General features: G+C 46.9%; 1 protein-coding gene across 1 annotated transcript in view; it reads right to left on the bottom strand.

Annotated features, from left to right (window-relative positions):
- Positions 1-53: 53 nt before the first annotated feature.
- LOC309661506 (uncharacterized protein) overlaps positions 54-24,442 on the bottom strand; it is a gene marked incomplete at its 5' end in the record, with an annotated part of 243,732 nt that continues 219,343 nt past the window's right edge. Inside the window, 2 exons of the mRNA XM_082463190.1 lie at positions 54-362; positions 3,053-3,229. Of these exons, the coding sequence (XP_082319316.1) occupies positions 224-362; positions 3,053-3,229 (316 nt within the window). The 3' untranslated portion in view covers positions 54-223. The remainder of the gene's footprint in view (positions 363-3,052; positions 3,230-24,442) is intronic.

The following is a 24,442-nucleotide window of genomic DNA, read 5'->3' as shown; positions in this document are numbered from 1 at the left end:
TTCAGACAGCAACAGAAAACCAAAGTTATCTCATTCTATGGAAATTATTTTCTAGTTCAAGTCAATTTAAAACTGCAAAAGAAGAGGAGAGTGATAAGAAAATAAATTAATTGTGCTAAAAACTGCTTCTTGCATCCTAAAAGCACTAAAATGCAATAAGCAGATAGATAGATGGGGGGAGGGGAACTTAAGGGAGGTGGGTAGAGAATATATAACTATATATTTAGGTGAGCAGAATTCTGCTCAAAGAGGAATAATGAAGGATATACCTGTGTATCAGAGGGAGAGGCTGCAGGTGGATGGCTGGGAAGGGCGGTAGGAGTTTTGTTACTCCAGGTAGTGACAGTGGGGGCAATTCTAACCTGAATTGAACAAAGAAATACCAATCACAGAACATAAAACATGAAAATGTTAAAAGAAGAAACAAAAAACCCAACAGGCATTAATAGCCAGATGCAAAGCAAAAAATAAGAGCAGCAAGATAGCATACGTTAGCCAGGCAACTGCTTTCAGGTAATCCCTTTCAAGGGATTCCAAAAGAAAAAAGCACCTTTCACAACAGAACAGGGGAAGGAAGGCAGTGGAAAAATCAATATGAAAACTAAATCAAAGCAGAAAGAACAATGCCGTTCAAGTGTCAAGAGTAAGTGGGAAAAGGTAAGTTCTGTAACTAGGGAAGGAAAGAAGACATTCCAGGGGAAAAAAAAAAAAAAGGTAATTGAGTGAAAAAGTGATTTTTGAAGCACTAATTGTATTCATGCTACTATTAGATCTGTAAACATATTGCTATAAGCTCCCTTTTCCGGATTTCATTAGAGCCACAAAAATTATGTTAGTTCCGTATGAGGCTTAGAATCATACAATCAGAGCATATTAAAGATCATCCAATCTGATCCCCACCCTTTACCACTGAGAAAACCAAGGCCCAGAGAACTGAAGGGGCTGGCTGAAGTCCATACAACCTGTTGTTGATGGAGCTACGACTGATTCTAGGTCTCCTGATTCCCAGGCCAGTGTCTGCCACGCTACGCCATGTTGCTTACCCTGGAGTCCAGAGGTTTTCAAAAACATTTTTTTAAGCCATCAGAATATCTTTTGTCAAGTAAATCTTTGTAGAAGAAACTCTATCATATAAACAATTAATAGCAAAGATGTGCTGGTCATAGTAGGAGGAGAACTCCTACTCAGTTGGCTTCTCTTTCAGAAATCCCTTTACTCCTGCCTATAAACATGCCTTTAAAACCACAATCCACTGTCCTCATTCAACATATCATAAGCTTTAACCAAGAAAATCACTGCATAATTTATGACTGAATTTGTTTTCCTTTTCTTAAAGTATGAGACTGCTAAGTCACGGTATAATAAAAGTCCTTCATGGTTTTTACATTTTCCCAGAAAGATAGATTAAACCCAAGGACATAAGGAGTAAATATTCTCTTCTCCCAATGCAGAGAACACCTTACTTCAGTGCCCTGACACAGTGAGGTCAAACTCAAGGTGCTTAGCTTAGGAGTTCCAATCCTGTTAACCATTAACTAGCCATGCTGACAAATTCAAGCTCTATGTCTTAAAACTCTGGTTAGTCGCTAGACTTCTCCACCTCTCAGTTTCCCAGCCATCACCTGATTTGCCCTATCTATGCCATAGACTTTCTAAGTCTAGCAACAAGAGTGGAGAATTTAGTTTTGTTTATCAATATACCCTCAACAGGGAGAATAAAGACAGGCCCTTAAATTCATATTTGTCAAATGAACGAAAAAACAAAACAGAGAGTAGTACAGTCATAATTATATTCAAATGTAATCTATCCTGATTAAATAGCAATCAAAAGCATGACAGACAAAAGAGCATGAATTTTTTTTTCATGGTTTTATGCTTAGTTTTGCTACAAAATGTAAAAATGACCCCATCAATTCTATCAGCAATTTGTTCTATTTTAAAATGGGCAGAGGGACTTCCCTGGTGGCGCAGTGGTTGGGAATCTGCCTGCCAGTGCAGGGGACACGGGTTCAAGCCCTGGTCCGGAAGGATCCCGCGTGCCGCGGAGCGGCTGTGCCTGTGCGCCACGGCTGCTGAGCCCCCATGCCTGGAGCCCCTGCTCCGCGCTGGGAGAGGCCACCACAGTGAGAAGCCCAGGCACCGCAGCGAGGAATGGCCCCGGCTCGCCGCAACTGGAGAGAGCCTGCACGCAGCGGCAAAGACCCAACGCAGCCAAAAATCAATCAATCAATAAATAAATAAAAAAGAGAGACTGCCATCGAGGTGGTTTCATCTCAAAAATAAAATGAGCAGAGTACCTACTAACTTTGTTATCAATCAAGACCATTTATTACTTACGAAAATATACTTTTTATTTAAGAACATGAAGGTTATCTGCTGGTCTGGAAATATAAGTTTCTACATGAAATAGTAAAAGACAATAAGAGGTCACATTTTAGGCCACTAACCATTTGGTAATTTTAATTTAATAAATAAATTAGTTTATTAATAAAAATTATTTAATCATCTTTACATTCCCCATGACCTACAACTTCATATACCTTTGGTCACTCACTTTTCTCTAATATAAAGTTGTCCAAAAAAATGTTTGTATTCTGGATACTCTTTATTGTGCTGATACAGAAGACATAGTAAAACCACACTAATGATTCAGAAAATAATACTTAAAAAGAGACTATTTTCTAAAAACACTTTAAAAAATTGACCAAATTACCCACAAAATTGTTCCCACTACTTTACTTAGTTTGTTAGATGAATCAAATTAAATTTCAAGAACAGATGTACATGTGTAATTTAAGCTTGAGTGACGGAGAAATAAGAAGAAATCTCCCCAGAGAGCTTAAGTTAATTTTACCTAGTTTGTAAATTATTTGACTAGATTAAAGGGATAATTTTTAAAAACATCATAAATGCTACTTTCAAGAAAAGAAAAACTATAACCATTAAAATAATACATTGTCTAGTTTTATCACTGGTCTCTTACTCAAGACACTAAAACCACCAATTTGAAATACATAAATGTTCCTACTTTAATCTGGACCATATCACTCACATGGGGATAATATTGTTGAGCTGGAACTCTTGGCATCTGTGTGTGGCCAGCAACTGGTCCAGGCCTGCCCTTGGGCAGCTGCTGCCTCTCATAAGGAACTTTAGGTGACTCCTGTTGCCCTGGTGCTGGATCTCCTTGTGCTCTACAAAGTCTGTCACGAAGCTGAACAATATTTGGCTATAAGAAGCAATGGAAGAAAGCAAAGCCAATTGTTAAGAGTTCACCCAACTATATATGACAGCATGTTGATCTTCTTAAAGTAAGCTTGATCATTCATATGATTTTTGTTCATATGCTGTGTATTACGCAATAAACCCCGGCACATTAGGGTCTGACATCATGGTTTCTAACACTCAAGAACTGACACCAAAGGTCCATTATATACAGTGTAACTTGTAAGTTCACTGAGGCAGGGATTTGAATTATGCCTGCCACATGGTAGTATGCAAGATCAATGTCACTTATCATCACTGCTCTTTTGTTGTTTCTCTTGCAGTTGAGTAATGCTCACAAATCACAAAAGCAGCTGAAAAAATACAACTTTGTTTCTCTGCAGGGAAAAAAGGCTCCAAAAGAGAATCAGCTGCTAAAGATGGTGATGGAAGAAAATGGTGATCTATGAAAGACATGAAAATTAATAAAAAAAGAGATACTTGAAATAAACTAAAAGAGTAAGATGTCAAACTCAGGGTAGCTCACACAGATCTATAATTATATAGATCAATAGTAAGTATGAGTTTACCATATACATGTTCCAGTTATTAACAAACAACAAAAAAGCAATGTGTTAAAATGTTTCAGCAAGAATTCATTTAATATCTATAAAAATGATACATTTCTATAAATTCATTAAAGGTTTAAACACATCATTTACATTTTGTAGGTATACTTAGGTAAACCTGCCTTTTATGGAGGGGAACTTTATACTATAATGATATTACAAAGTCTCAGGAAATAGTCCCCAGAAAATACTAAGGGTATACTGAGATATATAGGAGGAAGTAACATCAAAATTACAAGTTTTGCATAAAGAATGTTCTTTAAAAGTCCAAAGAAAAGCATGAAGAATAACCTATAGAAAATGTATGTGATTATAAACAGTATTAAAAATAAAGAGTTTAATTCTCAGGCTAGAAGGTCTAAAGGTCTTAGAGTAAGTCAGTCTTAAGATAAAGGGTCTTATACCTCAATATAATAAGAAGACCTTATTAAGTACAAAATCCTATAAAACTATTATACCAAAGTCATTATAAAGATAAAGACTTTGTTTCTATTCTACTTCATATTCTCATGAACAATTTAGAAAGATGTGAGCTGGATCCTACATGTAAGTGTACACAAAACCAACTAGAGAGTCATACCTCCACAGTCCTGGAACACAGATATAAGTATTTTTACTCAATCAAATTTACTGACAATTCCCTAGAACAGACAAAATACTGAAAACAATTAACTAAAAAATTTCGTCAAAAAGAGAATAAAGTTTAGAACAAAAAGTATAGAAATAAGAAAAGGCTCCAAATTAAGCTCTAGCAGATACACAATGCAGATAGAAATATCCTGCTTGTGGAAAATCTTCCTCACTCCCCACCCCAGCTTCCACCCATGCTGCATTATCGGGTTTAGATTTCCCTCCTCTGTGCTCCCACTACCTCTATCATTGTCCTTATCACTTTGGAATCCCATGTATACTTCTGTTGTCATTTTGAGTTTGGAAACTCCCTCAGGGAAAGGATCTTGGCAATCCTATTCATCACTACATATTCAGTCACTTATTGAATTGAAACAAATATCATGAAAAAGCCCAAGTTTTATTGCACACCAAATAAGGACACTAAATTAGGAATGTGATATAGTTCTCTCTGCCTTGAATACTTTAAAAATATACTCACCCACAGACAGCATCGGACTGAAACGGCATATAAAATGAACGACTTTGTTAACTCCTGGGGTGTCATTTGTGAGAATTTTAAAATCACGACCCCAATTTGTTTGATTAAGTATTAACATTTATATCTTTTTTTTTAAATAACTAATACCTTCTTTTTTTTAATGAATGAATGAATGAATTTATTTATTTATTTATTTATTTATTTATTTATGGCTGTGTTGGGTCTTCGTTTCTGTGCGAAGGCTTTCTCTAGTTGGGGCAAGTGGGGGCCACTCTTCATCGCGGTGCGCAGGCCTCTCACTATCGCGGCCTCTCTTGTTGCGGAGCACAGGCTCAGCAATTGTGGCTCACGGGCCTAGTTGCTCCGCGGCATGTGGGATCTTCCCAGACCAGGGCTCGAACCCGTGTCCCCTGCATTGGCAGGCAGATTCTCAACCACTGCACCACCAGGGAAGCCCAACATTTATATCTTTGAAGATACCTACAAAGAGTCTTGTGCACAGAATCAGCATTTGGCTTAGGAAACAAAAAGCTGGCCCTTTTCCTACTTATTCTCCTCAAATACTAAGCCCTTCAGTACAAAGGGACAAGCATTCTATCTCTCTGACACAGCCTGGGTACAGCTGAAATTACACTTGAAGACGTGTCAATAACATTCACCTATTAGGTGATAGAAATTCAACTGCTCCAAATCATTCCACCTACTAGTACATTTATGTTTCATACTGAGTGCTATCTACTGAACTCACCTATTAAAAATAATAATAGCAATAGCAAGTTTGAAAACTTTCACATGGACCTATTCAGGTGCTTAATTGGCATTTAAGGCCTTCTAAGTATCTGTACTAGCCTCCTTCAGGTCAGCCTGTGTTGCTGGGAAACTGCTTTTCTCACTACTCTCTGGACAAAACTCTGGGTTTAGTTTCCATTATTCAGTGGGGTGTTTTTAGATTCCACCCATTGTTAAACACACACACACACACACACACACACACACACACACACACGCATGCACGCACGCACGCGCCCAAGGTCTCACCTGCGGACTTTCTCCCTTTTCTCTGATTCCCAGGGGTACTTACTGTCTAGACCCTCATTTCCACATTTGGTCACATCCAGTCCTGGGAGACCTGACTGCTTTGTGCCTCTTTTTTATACTTCATGCTCACAGTGCTAGACCCATAACAATAAATTTTGAAGAACGCTGATAAGTTGGAAGTACTTGGCCTTTATTCATCTAGTCTCAATTTTTTGTAAGGTCCTTACGAAAACCGCACTGTCTGTGAGACTTTGGACATTGGCTGGCAACTGCTCCGAATCTTCCCCAAAGAAATGCTGAAGAGAATCCCTCAGAGCACCTTGAGCGAACTCTACCCTCGAGAGTCTGCAAAGCATTAGCTGCTACTTCATCGCTGGCTCGATGCTCTTGTGAAATACTGGTTCTGTTTTCTTTATTCCTTTTGCACTCGCCCATCCCCACCTTTGTGTTGGAGTTTACTGTGTTGCCCTGTAATTAAAAACAAAGAATAGGTAACATATTGTGCCAGTGTTGCAATGTTTTAAACTGCTAACAGACTTTAAAATATCCCCTGTTCAGAAAACCTGGACCTGCAATGCTTTGTTTAAAGTAGCTGAGGGTTGGAGGTGAACTTTTCGTACTGATGTGTGTATTTGTACGTAGGGGTGTAGTTAGCTGCCTAGTGTCCTCATTATTTGGGTCTCTCAGACCTTTCCTGTCCACCCCCTCCAGAGTATCACTATCTGAAGTTCTAATGCTTTGATCTCCAAACTAGGGACAAGATAGGGTCTGAAAGACGCTTCCTCTCCGAGCCGAGACGCTTTCCTGAGCACTTGTTTTTAGATTTCGGTGTGCCTCTGGGTCTGCTCTAGGCAGACGGCTTTTCCTGTCCACCTGCTGTTTCCTGTTTAATGAATAGATTAGAAAAGGAGTTTCCTTTTCCTCTGTGGTGCGGATAAGTTTCAACTCCTGTGTCTTACCGTTCTCCCTCCCTCTGAGTAACACAGAATCATGCAGCTTTTGCCCAACTGGCATTGATCTGATAGTAGTGAGATGCCCTGTCTTGATGATCCCTTACTGGGTTTCCATGCAGAGGAATCATAATGAAAATAATTAACAGAATTGTTGGTTGGAAAGAGTTGGGATACAATTTTTTAAGAAAGAAAAAACCTATATCGGTTCTACATTCGGACATGCTAACAGTGGTTTTAAGTTTCTAAAGTGTTGACCGGATGCTAGAGGCAAGGTGGGGAAGAGAAAGCTCTTCTGTGTATGGAATTTTTTTTATATATATAATCTATGGATATTTTAAACTCTGTTAGATAGCAGCCTTTGGAAAATCCCCTGTTTGGTCCTGCTTTCTGACCTATCATCTGCCTTTTCAGGGTAATCTTGTGGCACAAGTGATAGCATTTAAAAGCTTTAGTCTTTTAATTCCTCCTCCTTCCTGCTGCGAGCCCTGAGCTGTCTTCTATGCACTTCTGACTTGTCTACTGTTTGGTCTCTCTGTGTTCTTTGTTACTTGGGTGCAATAGCAACTTCTCTGTGCATTCCATCTTTCTTTCAAGTTGTGTAAAGTTCTTCACTTTTTTTCTCTGAGGGTGTAGGGGGTGGGGGCAGTCAGCATGATTATATTTTCATGTAGAAAATGCGACCTGGATATAAAATGAAGACAAATATTAAATTAAATGGAAGTTACCTAAAGTGACTCTGTATCTTCTAATCAGAAAAGCAATAGCAACAAGCAAATATATAATAATGCACCTCTCTTTGATTGACAGTTTTGAACATGATAACCAGTATTGTGAACCAGCCCCTTGATTCACAATATTATGAACCATGTCCCCTTTACAGGGACATGGCCCATGTTCTGTACCCTCTGCCTTTTAGGCTGCCCTTTCAAGCTCTTTTCAGTAATACCTCTTCCAACATATTGTAGTTTGATCCAAGGTTGAGAGTTGCTAGGGTGTGGGGTTGTTTGTTTGTTTATTTGTTTGTTTTGCAGATCGTTAGTGGCTGTAAGTTCTCTGAAACTTGACGTTTTGATTCAGGGTCCACTTAGCATTTTCGAGAGTTACTAAGGTGTTTTATAGCATTCTTTGTTTCAGACATTCTCAGGACCTCTAGAGCCTGTCTGCCATGAATGAAAGAGGGTAATAAATAGAAAATGAAATACATACTGAAGCAAGCCAAAACTTGCTTCAAATAAAATCTGAAAAAATGGTCCAGTATATAAAGAAAACATACTGGTTAAAGCACAGGGATGTGGCATCACGGTGGCCTCCCATTTCTTTCCCCTCTTCAACTCAGAGTGACATTTAGGAGATGTAGAGGAAGAGGCTCAGTCATAGCAAGAGTAGGTAGACCTGTGTTCTGATTCTGGTGCTGCCACTAACTGTATGGTCTTGCTTAGTCATTTAACAGATTTGTGTTCCTTTTAGGGTTATTATAAGGACTAGAGATTTTGCTTTTCATATTGCTTTTTAACTTATGTAAAAAAAAAAAAAAAGTTTGTTGTATTGGCATGTGTCTATTTCTGTATTCTCTATCCTATTCATTGAACTATGTATCTATCCTTCCACCAATACCACACTGTCTTACTTATAGCTTTACAGTAGGTCTTAATATCCTCTAACTATATTCTGCTTTCTCAAAATTGTGTTACTTGTTCTGGTTCCTTTGCCTTTACCTTTTGTTCATACATTTTAGAATAAGCTTGTCCATGTTGACAAAAAAATTCTGTTGGAAGTTGACCTTTTATTATGTTGAGTCTTCCAATCCATGAATGCGATATGTCTCTCCATTGATTTAGGTCTTGTTTGGTTGTATCATACAGATCCTCTATTAAAATATTTATAATCAAATATCTCATGTTTTGGAAGCATTGTGTATGGCATCGTGTTTTTAGTTTTGGTTTCCAGTTGTTCATTGTTAATATTTGGGAATATGACTAATGTTTTTGTGTTGAGCTTGTTAGACTTTGTTAAAGAAATTGCCAATTATTAATTGCTTCTTAGAGATTTCTTGGGATTTTCTATGCAGACAGTCATGCTATCCATGAGTATGGACAGTAATATTTCTTCTTTTCTAATCTGTGTGTCTTTCTTTCTTTTTCTTGCCATGCTGCACTGGCTAGTACCTACAGTACTAAGTTGAAAAGGAGAGATGAAAGAGGACATTCTGGCCTTCTTTTGAATTTAGGAGGAAAACATTCATTCTCTCACCATGAAGTATGATGTTCACTGTCGGTTTTTTGTAGGTATTCTTTACTGGGTTGAAGTAGAGCCCTTCTATTCCTAGATTTCTGAGAGTTTCTGACATGAATGTGTGTTGAAGTTCATCAAATGCTTTTTCTTCATTAATTGATGGGGCCATGTAGATTTTCTTCTTCAATCTATTAATATGGCAAATTACGCTGATGATTTTTGAATAGTAAACCAAGCTTGTGTTCCGAGAATAGACTCCATTTGATCAGAGTGTATTGTTATTTGCTTCCTTCTTCATGCGTTGATTTTATTGTGCAATTTTTTTCCCATTTCCATGGGTGAAAGCTTAGATTATTGATCTGAGACCTTCCCTCTTTTCTATTCTAAGCATTTAGTGCCATTCGTTTCCCTCTTAATAATGTTTTATCTGGATCCTTCCACATTTTATGTGTTGTATTTTCATTTTCACTCAGTTTTACTTAACTTAAAAATCTTCCTTGAAATTCCTCTTTAACCATGGATTATTTAGAAGTGTGCATCTTAATTTCCAAATGTTTGGAGGCATTCTACTTCTCGTTCTCATTTTTATACAATTTAAAGCTTAGACTTTGGACACAGTGGAATAAAATGCAATTATGTTTGTTTAGTTACTTTATAGAGGTTCTTCAAATATCACTGGAGTGAAGTTTTCAAATATTAGTTTTCCATAGTAGTTCCCAGTCTTTTGTACTTGTAACCATAAGAGAGTTCCCTAAAAATATGTAACCCTGGCTGCTGGAGCCATGTTTATCAGGGGAAGTTCACAGTCACAGGAATAGTGAGTGGGGAGTTTGTGGGTCCCCACTGCACACTCTTCTCTGGGCCAGCGCACAGGGATCCAGTAGGGATCCAGGGTCCAGGAGAGGGACTCAAACTTTGGGCTCTGGTGTTTATATTGCAGAATCAGGGAAGCCCAGGTCCCGTGTGGGCAGGAACTAGGACCAGCACTGGGACACACAGGACCCAGGTCCATCCCTCTCCATGGAACGAGCACTCAGTCTGAGGGAGGCCCAGCCTCTCTCCTGCTGGTCAGGGCTGAGCCAAGCTGCGGTTGCAGCTGTATTGCTCAGTAGGCCCATGGCTGAGTCACCAGCTATGACAGCCGTAAGCCCTGGCTATGGGGAGTGTCCATGAAGTCTTGAGGAAGGCTGGCCTTCTTCCTGCAGGGAGGCAGCCTTGAACAAGTCAGCCCTGCCCTGTCACTACTTCAACAACCCAAATTTTCATTACTCCCTCTTGCTCCCCAACCCCACTCAGATAAAAGCATAGTTTCTCATGGGGTGGCCTACCTTTTATTTTTCAAACATTATCAACATCATTTCATCCAAGAAAGGACATTTGAACCCCAATTAACTAAGAAGCACATATTGCAGAATAAGCTCGTTTGCCCTAAAACAAGACCCTTAGCTATTTCCATGAACCATCCTTGATTTCTCCATTTTGCTGCTGAGTAGTGCAAAGTTGGTGCTCAAGAACTCCTTGGATGATGGTGTGCTATCAACAGCTGCTGTGAAAGCAAGAAGATGGCACCCTCAGTGCCTATATGGGCAGAGGAGTTGAGGAGACAGTAGGTGATGGCTCTGTGCTGTCAGTGAGGGCTGTTTCCTGCCCGCACCCCTTTTAATCCCTTTGTATCCCTACCACCTGAGGAATGAAGGCAGTGATGAGTTATTGGCAGAATTGCCCTGTCTGATAAGAGGGTCACCTGCAAGCCAGAGGGCCCAAATCCTCCCTGGAACACATCACTCCCTACCCACCACTTAACAATTCCCTTCAAACAAAGGTGCAAATTTGTAATAGCTGTACCGTTAAGATATGCAGTCTGTGATTTGGACAATTGTGACTCCTTGCCCTGTTCTTGGAGAAACATGACGTTTTGTAGGGAGAACCCAGGCCAGGTGGCCAAAGTCTCTGTCAAGTCTGTTTCTTCACCAATACTTGGATTCAAGTTGAGGGTGGTGGAGATGAGTGGGCCTTCACCATGATAGCCTTTCCCTGGTATCACTGGCCAAGGTTCCCTTTGGTGAATATTACATACAAAAGCTTGCCCAGCACATGCCTCGCTCTCAGACGAGCCGTGGCCACGCTGCTCCTGGGATTAGGCACCTCCTTTGCACACCCTGTGGATGGTGCTCATCTCCTTGATTCTGTGAATGTGTCATTTGTTAAACTATTACTTCTTGAGGCCTGTAAACTATTATTTCTTGATGTCTGTGCAAGTTTCAATTCTGCAATTTCTATTTCATTCTTCTTACGGATTGAAGAACACTAGTGAAATTCCTCATCTTACAATCTATGCTCCTTAACATTAACCGTAGTCTTCTTAAAGTCCTTGGTCTTGCTCTCTCAAAGGCTCCCGGGGGCTTGATTCCAGTGGGCTGGTGAGGTGGACACCACTGAGCTTGACAACATGCCATACTCCACCCAAGCCTGGAGATCTCCGGTGTCTGGGGGAAAAGGCAGGGGCCGTGAGACAGGAGACAAGAATGGAGGTAAATTCAGGGGTAAAGCCCAAGGAAGAGTCCATATGTCAGTTACACGTCAGCTCTGTGCCCTGTGTCCGAGAAGTCGCCCCTCAGTGTGGGATGACCAGCATGGAGGTAAATTCAGGGGTAAAGCCCAGGGAAGAGTCCATATGTCAGTTGCAGGTCAGCTATGTGCCCTGTGTCCGAGAAGACGCCCCTCAGCGTGGGATGACCAGCTGCTCTCAGAGAGAGCGAGGCTCCTGGCCCCGGCTTCTCATGTGATACTGGGGCAGATCCTATGAACAGAGGCTGTGGCCTGCAGGGGGCGTGTATGAGCACCTCTGCAGGGTCGAGGGGCCAAAGGGGGCCATGGGCAACCTCTCCCAGGAGAAGTCACCTGCCCTGGGGCTGGGGCATCAGTCCCTCAGACCCACACCATCTACCTTTCTACCTGGGTTCCAAGCCCAGCAAGGCACAATCCTGACTTCCCCAGTGTAGGATTTCCCCAGTGTGTGACAAGCCAGGCTGTGGCCACCTACCCCGAGGGTATAGTTCAGCGGGGCAAAGCCCGTCACTGCCCCCTGGGGAGGCAACTACAACAGAAAGGTGAGCTTTGGAGAGCAAGGGTCAGGAGTCAGGGAGGAGAGGCAGAAACCCAAGAAAGGACCCATCGCCTGAGCCCACATCCTTGTCCACCTCTGTGGGGTCAGTCAGCCTCCAGTGTCTGCTCTGAGATCACAAGACCCCACAGTACTGGCCATCACAGCCACCTGCCTCAGAACAAAACAAGAGGGCACAAGAGCAGGAGGCCCGTATGATAAGCGTGGTCCGTTGAGGAGGTGCTCCCGGGGCCAAGTGACAAGACATGGCTTCTCAGGGCACAGCTGCCCCCAGGCTCAGCATAAATGTCTGGGCTGTGAGCCCATTGGTTCTGGGAAGGGCACCAGCACAAGGTGAACAGATGCTCCATCCTGTGAGGCAGGCAAGCCAGGAGCCCAGCACTGACAGTCAGCCTGCGCTACACCCTCATGCTTCCCAGGGCAGGAGCCTCGGGGCGGGGGGGGCGGAATGGGGCCTGCCCTGAGGTCACAGCAGAGAAGGTTTGCTGCTGGAGGGCCACACACAGGACAGCTGTATAGAATGTGATCAAAGGCTCTCTGGTGCTTCATGCCATTCAAAACCAGGGGCTCTTAAACAGCCCGAGGGTAAGATACCGCCAAATCCTTGCTGAAATTTCTGAGCCCATCCTCAGATCCCAAATTTTGCCCAGATTGCCAAAAGTTTCCTGGACTTCTGGTCAAGGAGCCGATTCATCTGGACTGCTCAGTGCACAGCAAGATTGCCAGGACGGGGCCTAGGGATCTTGCCCACACAACCGTCCCTGACACTTGCTCCTGGAGAACCACCTGCCCAGCTACCGACATCTCCTCCTTCCCTCTCATCAGGCTAAATGCAACTGGGAGAAAGGCAACACAAAAGGAGGCAAATGTGGAAACATAAACCCGACAGTGCTGTCTCCCCCAGCCAAGACTAAGAGTCCATGAGTCTACCCGCTGCACTCACCTGAAAGCCCCCACATATCACCAGGAGCACAGAGAGCACACAGGCCATCAGATACACCTGACCTCAGTTTCCTCCTGAGAGAGCACTCAGGGGCCTCCCTGGGATTTGGAGGTGTCTACAATTCACTGCATTGTGGCTTATGCCACAGAGCAATTTTGAACAAGGATTCTAGTACCGGTAAACTTTAAGCACTGCTTTAAGTCCAATCACTTTCTGTTTAAAGAGAGAGGACTTGGGACTTCCCTGGTGGCGCAGTGGTTGGGAATCCGCCTGCCAATGCAGGGGACATGGGTTTGGTCCCTGGTCTGGGAAGATCCCACATGCCGCCGAGCAACTAAGCCCGTGCTCCACAATTACTGAGCCTGCGCTCTAGAGCCCACGAACTAAGACTACTGAGCCCGTGTGCCACGACTACTGACGCCCGCGCGCCTAGAGCCCGCGCTCCGCAACAAGAGAAGCCACCGCAATGAGAAGCCTGCTCACCGCGACTAGAGAAAGCCTGCACACAGCAACGAAGACCCAACGCAGCTAAAAACAAATAAATAAATTAATGAATTTGAAAAAAGAGAGAGAGGAATGGAATATTTTAAACAGAGACATATGAGCCCTTTAAAGGGCAAAGAAATGTTGCTTACAGCTTTTCACATGGAAAAGGAAACAAAAAGTGACTGGGTTTGCTGTTTTCCTTGAATTTGTCTAGTACTAGCACTAGATAATATTGACGATCTTCACGCTTGATCACAAACAACATGATGCTGTAATATTCAAACTGTTGGTGAAACGTTTTTAATCTCATGATTTACTCTGGAACAATTGTGTTGACATAGGTACTGATGGTGCAAAAGCAAAGGTGGCAGAAGTGCTGGCACCTTAACCCAAATCAAGGAGTAGCACCAAACTGTACTAGTTGGGCTTGTATTCACTACCCTACACTTGTATTAACAGTGCCAGTTCCAGTTAAGAATGTTCTGTCTTCAACAGTAAAAATGATTGATGTTAGTAAATCTTGACCATTGAAATTGAATATTTTATAGTGGATGATGAAATTCAACCTACAAACATCACACATCTGTAGAGCAAAGGGAATGGGAAAAAGTTAGATCAGATACTGATAAAGAGGAAGTGGATGACATGGATGATAGACGTGAAAAATTAGCTAAAATGTAGCACAGAAAAGAAACGGTCAGAAATTATGAATGAGAAATTTAGGGACCTGGAGTCTGCTGGTGGCTTGATTTTGGGCTTTGCAGCCTCCAGAACTGTGAGAACTAAACGTCTGTTGTTTAAGCCACCTAGGCTGTGGTAGTTTGTTATAGTCCCTTGAGCTAACACATATTTTGGTACCAAGAAGTCGCAAATACCTAAATATGTGGACGTGGCCTCGGAATTGGATAGCAGGTAAAGGCTGAAAGAGATTGGAAGTGCATGCTAAAAAAAAGCAGAGATCACCATAAAGGCCTTTCAGCCCTTACCTATTCAAAGTGATTCTGCTGATGGCTCAGAAAGAAAAGACGCACACTGGAGAGAAAACCTCCATCTTTGTAGAGAATACAGAAATAATCATGAACAGATAGAAATATGGACGTTAAAGGCTATTCTGGTGAGGTCTCCAACAGAAATGAGGAACACGTTATCAGAAATTGGAGGAGACGCAGTTCTTATTATAAAGTGGCAAAGAACTCGACTGAACTGTGTTCTAGTGTTTTTTGGAAGGTAGACCTTGTGAGTGATGAAACTGAATATTCATCTGAGGAGATCTCTGAACAAAGTTTGGAAGAAGTAGCTTGGTTCCTCCTCACCGCTCACAGTGAAACACATCAGGAGAGAGAGAAATTGAAGACCAAATTGTTAAGCAAAAAGAAATCAGAACTTAGAGATTTGGAAACTTCTCAGCCTATCCATATTTGAAAGTGAGAACGCTTGTTCTGAAGAAAACTCGAAGGGTGTAGCAGGTGTGCTATTAATTTAATTAGTCATCTCAGCAGAGGCCGGGAATAGAGGATTAAACCAGCAGGGACCCTGCCAGTTTGAACGAAAGGGGACAGAGAAAGCCAGGCAGAATGAGGGAAGGCTTTCAGAATTCTTGGATTCTACAGAATGGGAGCCTAGAGCAATTTGGCTGTGCATGTGTACTCCTCTTGAAGAAAAGGGAAGAAGGACCCCAAAGGTGATTCCGAGGTCATCGGGTCTGTCAATCCCACCACAGGCCCAGGGGTCTCAGTTTCAAAGTGTGAGATTGTCGCCCTCACAGAGAGTCATGGTGTAGGTGGAGGCCCTACAGAGAGCTGCAGTGTGGGTGGCACCCCACCAAGCTGAAGGAGTGGGGCTGCCCCACCGAGCTGTGGGGATGATGTTGCCACCCCAGTGGGCCTGGAGGGCAAAGCATCAAACTAAAGAGGGTTATTCTCGTACCTTAAGATCTAATGGGACTGGCCTTGCTAGGCTTTGGACTAGCTTGGAAACTGTCACCCCTTCCTTCTTTGCTATTTCTTCCTTTTGGAGTAGGGATGTCTATTCTATGCCAGTCCCAACATGGTATTTGGAAACACTTAACTTGTTTGGGTCACAGATTTACAGCTACAGAGGAATTTTGCCTCAGGATGAATAGTACCTCCTGTCTCACCCATATGTGATTTAGATGGTGTTTAGATCAGACTTTGGACTTTAAATTTTACAGTTGATGTTGGAATGAGTTAAGGCTTTTGAGGCTGTTGGGATAGAATGAATGTATTTTGCATACAATAAGGACACGAATTTTGGGTCCCAGGGGCAGAATGCTATGGACGTATATCCCCCCCCCACCAATTCTTATGTTGAAGCCCTACCCTTCAATGTATTTGGGGATAGGGCCTTTGGGAGGTAATTAGGGCATGGGAATGGAGCTTTCATAATGGGTTTAGTGCCCTTAAAAGAAAAGACACAAGAGAGATCCCTCTTTCTCTCTGCCACGTGAGGACGCGGTAAGAAGACAACCATCTGAAAAGTAGGAAGAGAGCTCTCACCAGGAACTGAATATGGCACCTTGATCTTGGACTTCCAACCTTCAGAACTGTTAAGAAATTACCGTCTGTTTTTCAAGCCACCAGGTCTAGGGCATTTTGTTATAGCCGTCCAAGCTGATGAAGACACAGAGAATATATAAGATGGTCTAATATACATATATCCAGGGTTCTAGAAGTAGAGACAGGAGAGAATGAGTAGAAGTAACATATGAAAAAGATAATATTATGTTCTAGATGAGATGAAGAATGTGGATTATCAGTTAATGAAGCAAAATAGATCACATGGAGGATACATTTTTTTAACCTGAAACTAATCACACGTCAAGAAACTGGAGAACACAAAAGACAACAGACAGTCTTCCAAAAAACAATCAGCAAGGAAACTGATCACCCACCATGAAAGGGTGTATTGATGGCATAATTTGAAAAAAACAGTAACAAAAGCCATATTCGATGGAATAAATACTCAAAGTTCTGAAAGGAAAAACTTTTCCTCTGGAACTGATTACCCTGTCACATTATAATTTCTAAAAGTTCACCAACAAGGGAACTGATAAAATATTTTTAATGTATGCATACAATGCAAAATTATAAATAATTAAAAAATTAAAGAACATCTAATATATCCATTTTTCTTAAAGTAAGAATGTTGAAAGAAGAAGCCAAAGGCAATATGATTTACATGACACCATATATAACCAAAAATATTGTTATTATACATAATTTTGATTATCTACAGCTCTGCTAAAAGCATAAACATTTTTATAAGATGGATATATACCAAGTTCTTGATGGTAGCTATCTTTCTCATTGTTGGTGAGAGGTGTAAAATGGGACAACCCTTACGGAAAACAATATGAAGTTTCCTCAAAAAATTACAAATATAACTACCATGTGATCCAGCAGTCCCACTTCTGGGTATGTATCCAAAAGAATTCAAAGCAGGATCTCAAAGAGATCTTTGCACACCCACATTCGTCGTAGCATTATCCAAAATACCCAAGACGTGAAGAAGCCCAAATGTCCATCAACAGATGAAGGGATAATGGGGGTCTAAAAACACAAGGAAATATTTCCTTCCTTGAAATAAAAGGAAACCATGTCTCATGCTACAACATGGATAAACCTCTAAGACATTATGCTAAGTGAAATAAGCCACTCATCAAAGGACATATCATAGCCACTCACATGAAGTATCTACAGTAGTTAAAATCATAGAAACATACAAAGGTGATTGTCAAGATCTCAGGGAGGAGGAGGGAGAATTAGGGAGTCTCTGGTGTCCCAACCCCCGCCTGGGTCCTGGGGAAGGAATCAGAACTCAGAACCGGGAGAAGAGGCTTTGGCCAGCAGGGAAGGGGGGGTGAGGCCCAGGGCGGGTCCACAAAGGATCAGAGCATCTGAGTGCATTAGGAGGAAGGGGCTTCAGAGGTGGGCCAGCACAGGCCGTGACGGGGGCTAAGCAGGCTGCGAGGGGGGGCAGTTCAGGGAGACAGCAGGGGTCTGCTCCCTGCCCCTCATTGTTTGCTCGTCTCACCCTTATGAGCGGGTCATTTCCCCTGCTCTGATGATTCAGTCTCTGCCGGCAACCACAGGACGGTGACTGAGGCCTCTACACTCCTCAGCATGGATCCCAGCTCCCACCCAGATCTGGGGCCACAGACACCTCTCCCCACCCCTGCTGCCCCTGTGAGCAAGCTGTTCTTGTGAAACACGGTCATAGTTTGTCAGGAGGAACTGTTTTCTATGGGAATACAAATCAGTGTTGATACCAATACACACACATGTCCAGCCATGGGTGGAAAGGGAAGGGACAGTAGTTCTGGGGTGTCGTTGCACACCCCTAGGCCCCTAAGGCCAGTCCCCACAGCCACAGCCAGATGGGTCCTCCTCCCTCAGCTGAACGAGATGCTGCTGCACAGAAATCCCACAAGTCCCACAAAGGGGCCCCACTGTCACTACCCTTATACACACCTGTAACAGGTGCCCCATGAACTTCCCCGCGCCCATTCCCCTTGTTGCATCCTCATTGGGATTAAGAGGTAGCTGCCTCAACCACGCTCCACATTGCAATAATCCCAGTGGGACTAGAGAACGCTCCCGCTATGACGAGGCAGACAGTCCTGTCCCCATGGCCAAGACTTTTCCTGTCTGGTCAGGCCACCCACACAGGAAACCCTGGATGAGCGGAGGGTCACCCCAGCGCCATCGCCTGGCCACTTCAGGGAAGCAGAGAGAAGCTCCATAAAGACAAGGGCCGTCTCCAGGCTCCGTCCTAGAAACTGGTTAGTGTCCAGAGGGCTGAGAGGCACAAAAGCAGCTCTCCCTCCCCAGACGGTTCAGGGATGCAGAAGATACTACAGATGCCCCAGAAGGCCCCTAGCCAAGCAGGCTTTAGAGAAGGGGATGATGAGGGGGTCCCTGGGGAAAGTGAGAGCTGTGCGTTCCCAGGGGCAGCCTGAGGAGTCCTTGTCTATGTGGAGGAAAGGTTTGGTCACCTGTAGATCCATAGCTCCTGTGACCTCCCTCACCCTTCCTTCTTCTCAGGATCGCTCTCTGTGGAGCAGCTCCACACGAACAAGATGACAGTGGCCTGAGAGCATTTCCCACCAAAACTATCTTTATTCACCATTTTCATACATCACTCCAAAGGTCCTGCCCACACCCACCTCCCCCACCTCCCTAACCCCCCACAATCCCACTCCCCCTCCCCGCCCTGGTGGTCCTGCCCTCCCTCCCTTCCCCCCACATCCTCCAGGATCAGCACTGGGGTGAGGAGGAGCCCCTAGGCTCCCGTGGGGGCCGCCCTGGGGGGCTCGCCCTGGAGGGCCGGCCCGGCTGTTCCCTACTAGCTGCAGCGCTTCCTCTTCCTGTTCCTCCTCTTCCCTGTGACAAACGGGTCACGCTTTCTCTTTCTCGGCTGTGAGGGGCGAGCCAGCCCCAGAGCCAAGGCTGGCCTCGCAGAGACCCCGTGGGCAGCCCCGGGGATGGGCAGCTTCTCAGCAGCGGCTGGGCGCCCACACAGAGCCCGCTTCTTCGACTTGGGAGCGGCTGGTGGAGCTGGACTGAGGCCCCTTCTCTGAGGGGAGGGGGCCTGGGGAGCACTCTGGGCCCCCCAACCTCCAGGGGAGGCCAGGCCTGAGGCAGGGGCACGACTCTGGGACAGCCGGCAAGGCGGCAGGCCCTGCGGAGAGGCCAAGAGGGAGGCCAGGCTGGGGCGCTCCTCCTTGTCCTTACCGGCCGCGTCCCTGGGCCTTCGGGCCTCCCGAACAGGAGGCGCCACTCTGAGAACAGACGCATCCCTGGGTCCCAGTCGAGGGCCAGTGCGCCTTTTACCCTGGGGAGGGGAGGGCCGCCCAGCCCGGGATGGAGAGACCTCCTGACGTCCTGGAGAGGGAACAAAGACTTTGGGCCCGAACGGGCCAGTGTCTGTTCGGATGGGCCTATGAAGAGCCTCAACATCAATCTCTGGTGGGCAGGCTTCATCACTGACCCCTCGACGGCGGTCCTGGTCGTGCCTCTGGGCACCTTGGCCGGCGTGGGACTCAGATGGACTCGAGCCCATTCCGGGTGGACTGTGGCTCGGGGCTGCCGGCCCACCCTCGTCCTTTTTCAAGGCCAGGAGTCGTTTCTGCACCAGCTGGTAGGAGGGAGGAGGACAGTGACGGCTCCACGCGCACGTGTGAGAGGAGGAGCACTGGGCAGTGGGACAATGGCCCTGGGGGGGAGGAGGGGACGGGTGACCCCAGGACTAGACTCCAAATCCAGACACGGTGGCATTCCTGCCATCCTCCTGCACCTTATTCCCAGCTGTGTGTCCTTCCCTGCGCTCCCGGCTCCCCATCCTCTCCTTCCTATCACCCTGCGCTGCACCCACCCCAGAGAGGGCCCTTCCCCATGCCAGGCCTCCGAGGCAGGGAAGGGATGGACAGAGCCATGTGGGCCTCCTGCTCTGGGGCCCTACCTCTCCCCTGCTCACTGGGGTCCCTCCGTGCCCTGGTCTTCCTGGGTGTCCCTTGTCTCCCCTGTTCTACCTGCGATCCCTCCCTCCTCTGGCTCCCCTGGGCCACCTGGTTTCCCCTGTCCCCTGGATCACCTGGGGTCCCCCCTCCCCTGGAGTCCCCTGGCTCCCTAAGTGTCCCTCTCCCTCCCCTGGCTCACTTCTTCAGGGGTGAGTCCTTCCTCCTGCTTCGACTCCTCAGCAAGGGCCGAGACATCCAGCTGTGGGTCTGGGGAAAACAATTCTGCCGGGAATCGAGGGTGAATGACTGCCTCCACCTCGGACAGAAAGAAGAGGCTGTGAGCATCCTTGGCCAGGAGTGGCCTGTGACACAAGAAGACCAGGAGGGAAAGTGAAAAGCAGAGACCCACCCCCACTCTCCTCCACAAGGCGGGGATGGTCAGCACACACACACACACACACATGCACATACACAGTCACACAGAAAAGAGCACATATACAGATGCACATACACAGACACACAAAGGCATACACACAGACACAAACATATACACACATACATCTGCGTAAACCTCCCCTAACACCAGGCTCAGGAACAAGGAGCTGAGCTTAAGTCCCATCGGCCTGAGCAGAACCCAGATCTTGGGTGCTGAGAGTTCCATGCCCTGGCATCTTGTAGACCCCAGGCTCCAGGCCCAGCCTACCTTGGTGACAGAGTGTTCCCGGGAACGCAGCTCGTCAGTGTAGCTCAAGAGACACGGGTCCAAGTAGGTGTCGTCCTCTTCCTGCTTCAGCTCATTTCCGGCCTTTCCACATTCTGCATGTGACTTGCTTGGGGCTGAGTGGACGGGCCCCACCAGCGCCTCCATCCTGTCCACATCCTCCCTCACAGCCTCAGGGGGAATCTCCTTGGGCGCCTTGGGCTCCGGGTTCCGCTGGGATCTGTGTGGCTTCGGGTGCGAGGTCTGGGCCCTGGGGCCGGACATCCTGGGAGCACAGGCTGAGGCAGAGCAGGAGGAAGGGAAGGAAGGTGAGGGACTCCCGGTCCACCTCCTGACCACCGAGCGCACGTTGGTGAGGGCATTGTTTGGGGGACGTTGATGTGGGTGTGGGAGGGGTCAGGACCATCTGAAGCCTCATGCACAGTTGGAGAGGGGAGGTTAGGGGGTCATCTAAGAGAGTCACAAGTAAGGAAGTGGGGAACCTCCAATTTTCTAGGGGTCTCCCCATCAAGCCCACTTCTTAGGCAGACTTAGTGTGGGGTCCTTTGAAAGGGAGGTGTGAGAGGAGTTACAAAACTGACCAAGTCAATACCCCCTAGTGAAAAACGGCAGCTGAGACCCCCCCCCCACCCCCCGCCTCGGTGGCTGTTTTGGTTGAAAGACCAATGCCCCTGTCTTGAAAGAAAAGGATCCACATGGGGACGGTGGCCAACCCTAGGCCCCTGTTACCTGTGCCTTCAGCTCCAGTGGGAACCTGGGTGCCTGGCTGAAGGCCCACTTTCGGGGCTGGGGGCCCCCGAGGATCCAGCTTCGGTGGGTCCTGCGCGCACTGCATCCACTGCAAATTCTGAATATGCATCTCCTCCTCGGCTGCAAATTCCATGAACCTGGGGGGTGACGGAGGCACAGGCCACCCTGAGAAAAACGCCTGGGTTCTGGAGCCCAACAAAGGCAGCCAAGAATGAGGCACTGGGAGAGGATGTGCCTTGGGGCCGTCAAGGCCCTGTGAGGTGCTGTCCACAGGAGAGAGCTGCTCCTGGAAGTGATAACAAGATCTGGGACCCTTCCTGCCTCACCAGCACTGCAGGGCATTCAACAGCATAGACCCAGGTCGCTGAATTGAACCAGGTCAACGGGACACATGGCTGACCCAGGGGGCACCCTCCTCATGCCCCCGTCCCCATCCAGGACCACATGCAGGGCTGCCAGCCAGAGGCTGGAACAGGCATGTGCTCCCCACAGGGGTCCTTGCCCGAATCCAGGACCCTGGGCTAGGACTGAGAGTCCTGCAACATAGACCTGGAGACAGGGCCCAGGAGAGGCTGGACGATGTGGATGCTGAGCTTAGAGGAGAGGCCTTCCCTTCCTCTGAGAGGCGCTCGTTTGTTTGGTTTTGTTTCTTAAACCAAGGGGATTACCATGGAGCAAACACTGGAAGGGCCGGAGACCCTTGGGCTGACGACAGCTGGCTTCCCCAGCCTCTTCAGGGATGCCAGGGTACCCACTCAGGGCACTCTTCATGAGGAGAGGTGGTCCCAAATCTATGTTAGTGGCCGCCAGCCACCCACCACTAAGGAAGCAGCAGGCTGGCGGGTGGAGCTCTTTCCCCGGCCCAGCCCATATGGCCGGAGTGGGACCCCTACTGGACTCACAGCTTCACCCTGCCCCGTCCTGAGACCTTCATGTCAAGGTAAGGGTAGGTCAAAATCAGGGGAGGGCAGAGCTCCTGGTGGAGGAAGGACAGAAGTCTCAATCTCTCAAGGTGAGGGAGGGGTTTCTGGGGGACAGTAGGGCCCCTGGGCTGCGGGGACCCTGTGCTGGGTGACAGCCCTTCTCCTCTGTCCTCTCTGATGCGCACCCCCACGGCCAGACCCTGCCCTCACCCACTCGCCTCACCCTCCACGCAGCCCCTGGGCCCAGGACGCTGACTCACTTTTGCGCCGTCTCGTAGTAGATCTTCCGGTCAAGGTTGCTCAGGCGCCGCCATTCCTGCACGGCCCTCCACAGTCCCTCCTCCAGCAGCATGGTGGGATTCAGGCGGGCCACGGATCGAAGCACTGGGCTGTAAGCCCTCGGGGTCAGTCTCCGGGCCCAGCCCAGCCCCCACCTGCCTGACCCCACCCGCCCATGTGGACCACACATCACTCAACCCAGAATGACTGAGCAACAGGAGGGTGAGAGGCGGGCGTCTGGGAGGGCAAAGACAAGCCTTCCCGGCCACTGCTGTCACCGCCTCACACTCACTCAAGGATGACCATCCACTCCCAGGCTAGAGCTGGCACATTGTGCCTTGGGGAGCTCTTTTCCTCCTCAAGGCTGCATTTTCATAATAAAAATCACTATCATCAATGAGGCATGGCAAGTGCCAAGCAATCTGCTCACACTTCATAGATTAGTCCAAGGAGTCTTCTGCACAGTCCTCTGAGTGAAGTGTAATTGTCCCCTTTTTACGAGGGACCGGAAGTTTAGGATGGAAATGCCTGCCAGGCTCACAACTCTAGTGGGAGAGAGCCCACGCCCTTAGGAGAGCTCTACCATCACCCTGTTCCTAGTGGAATTCTCCACAACGAAGTGGAGGCACGCATAAAGCGCTCTCCTGGGCCCCGCGCTCCTCCCCCTCCTCTGAAGTGACCTCCCCTGGCCATGTACGCTCAAGTCCTGTATGAAGGACACGGCACCACAGGAGAGTGCGGCATCCTCTCCTCGGCTCCTCACCTTACACCACGACCCTCTCTGACTGCAAGTCTTCAGTCCATATTACCATGAGCATCATGGAAGAGCAAGCTGGCCAGACTCACACGGTGGTGGGGCCAGTTGAGATAGGGCACATGTCAGTCATGATGTCACGGACTGGCAGGCCCACCCATGTGACCGACAGTGTGCCTTCTCATAGCATGGACATCGCCCTCACACCTTCCTTCCAGTATCCCTAGAAACCTAACGTGCGAGTCCATCCCCAGTTCCTCTTTATCTAAAAGCTCCCATAAGCTCAGGACCCCCTGAGCGTTCACTCACATGAGAAAGCAGGAAAAAGCTTCTGCATCAGGACTCAGGTGAAAGTGTCTCCGGGCCAGGGGCTTGATGTGCTGCCAACGTCGGAAGTTACTGTACTCTCTCTGGGGGTTAGAGGAGCCATCCTGCGAGGTGTTGGACTGGTTGGTGGCCAGGTGGCCCTCCCTGGAAGTGCCATGTGGCCATGGCCCAGAGTTCACTGGGCGAATGAGAGGGGCCAGCTGGGCAGCTGGTGGTGGAGCTTGAGGAGGAAAGCCTGGGGTCCAGCCTCCCTTGCCAGCCTGACGTCCTCGAGAGGGAACAAAGACTCTGAGCACGACCGGGCCAGTGTCTGCTCGGATGGGCCTATGAAGAGCCTCAACATCAATCTCTGGTGGGCAGGCTTCATCACTGACCCCTCGATGGCGGTCTTGGTCGTGCCTCTGGGCACCTTGGCCGGCGTGGGACTCAGATGGACTTGAGCCCATTCCGGGTGCACTGTGGCTCGGGGCTGCCGGCCCACCCTCGTCCT

Source organism: Balaenoptera physalus (genome assembly GCF_965194825.1).
Source record: "Balaenoptera physalus genome assembly, chromosome: 5".
Taxonomy (NCBI): Eukaryota; Metazoa; Chordata; class Mammalia; order Artiodactyla; family Balaenopteridae; genus Balaenoptera; species Balaenoptera physalus.
Note: the sequence above shows the minus strand (reverse complement) of the source record. Positions and strands in the feature narration are given on the sequence as shown.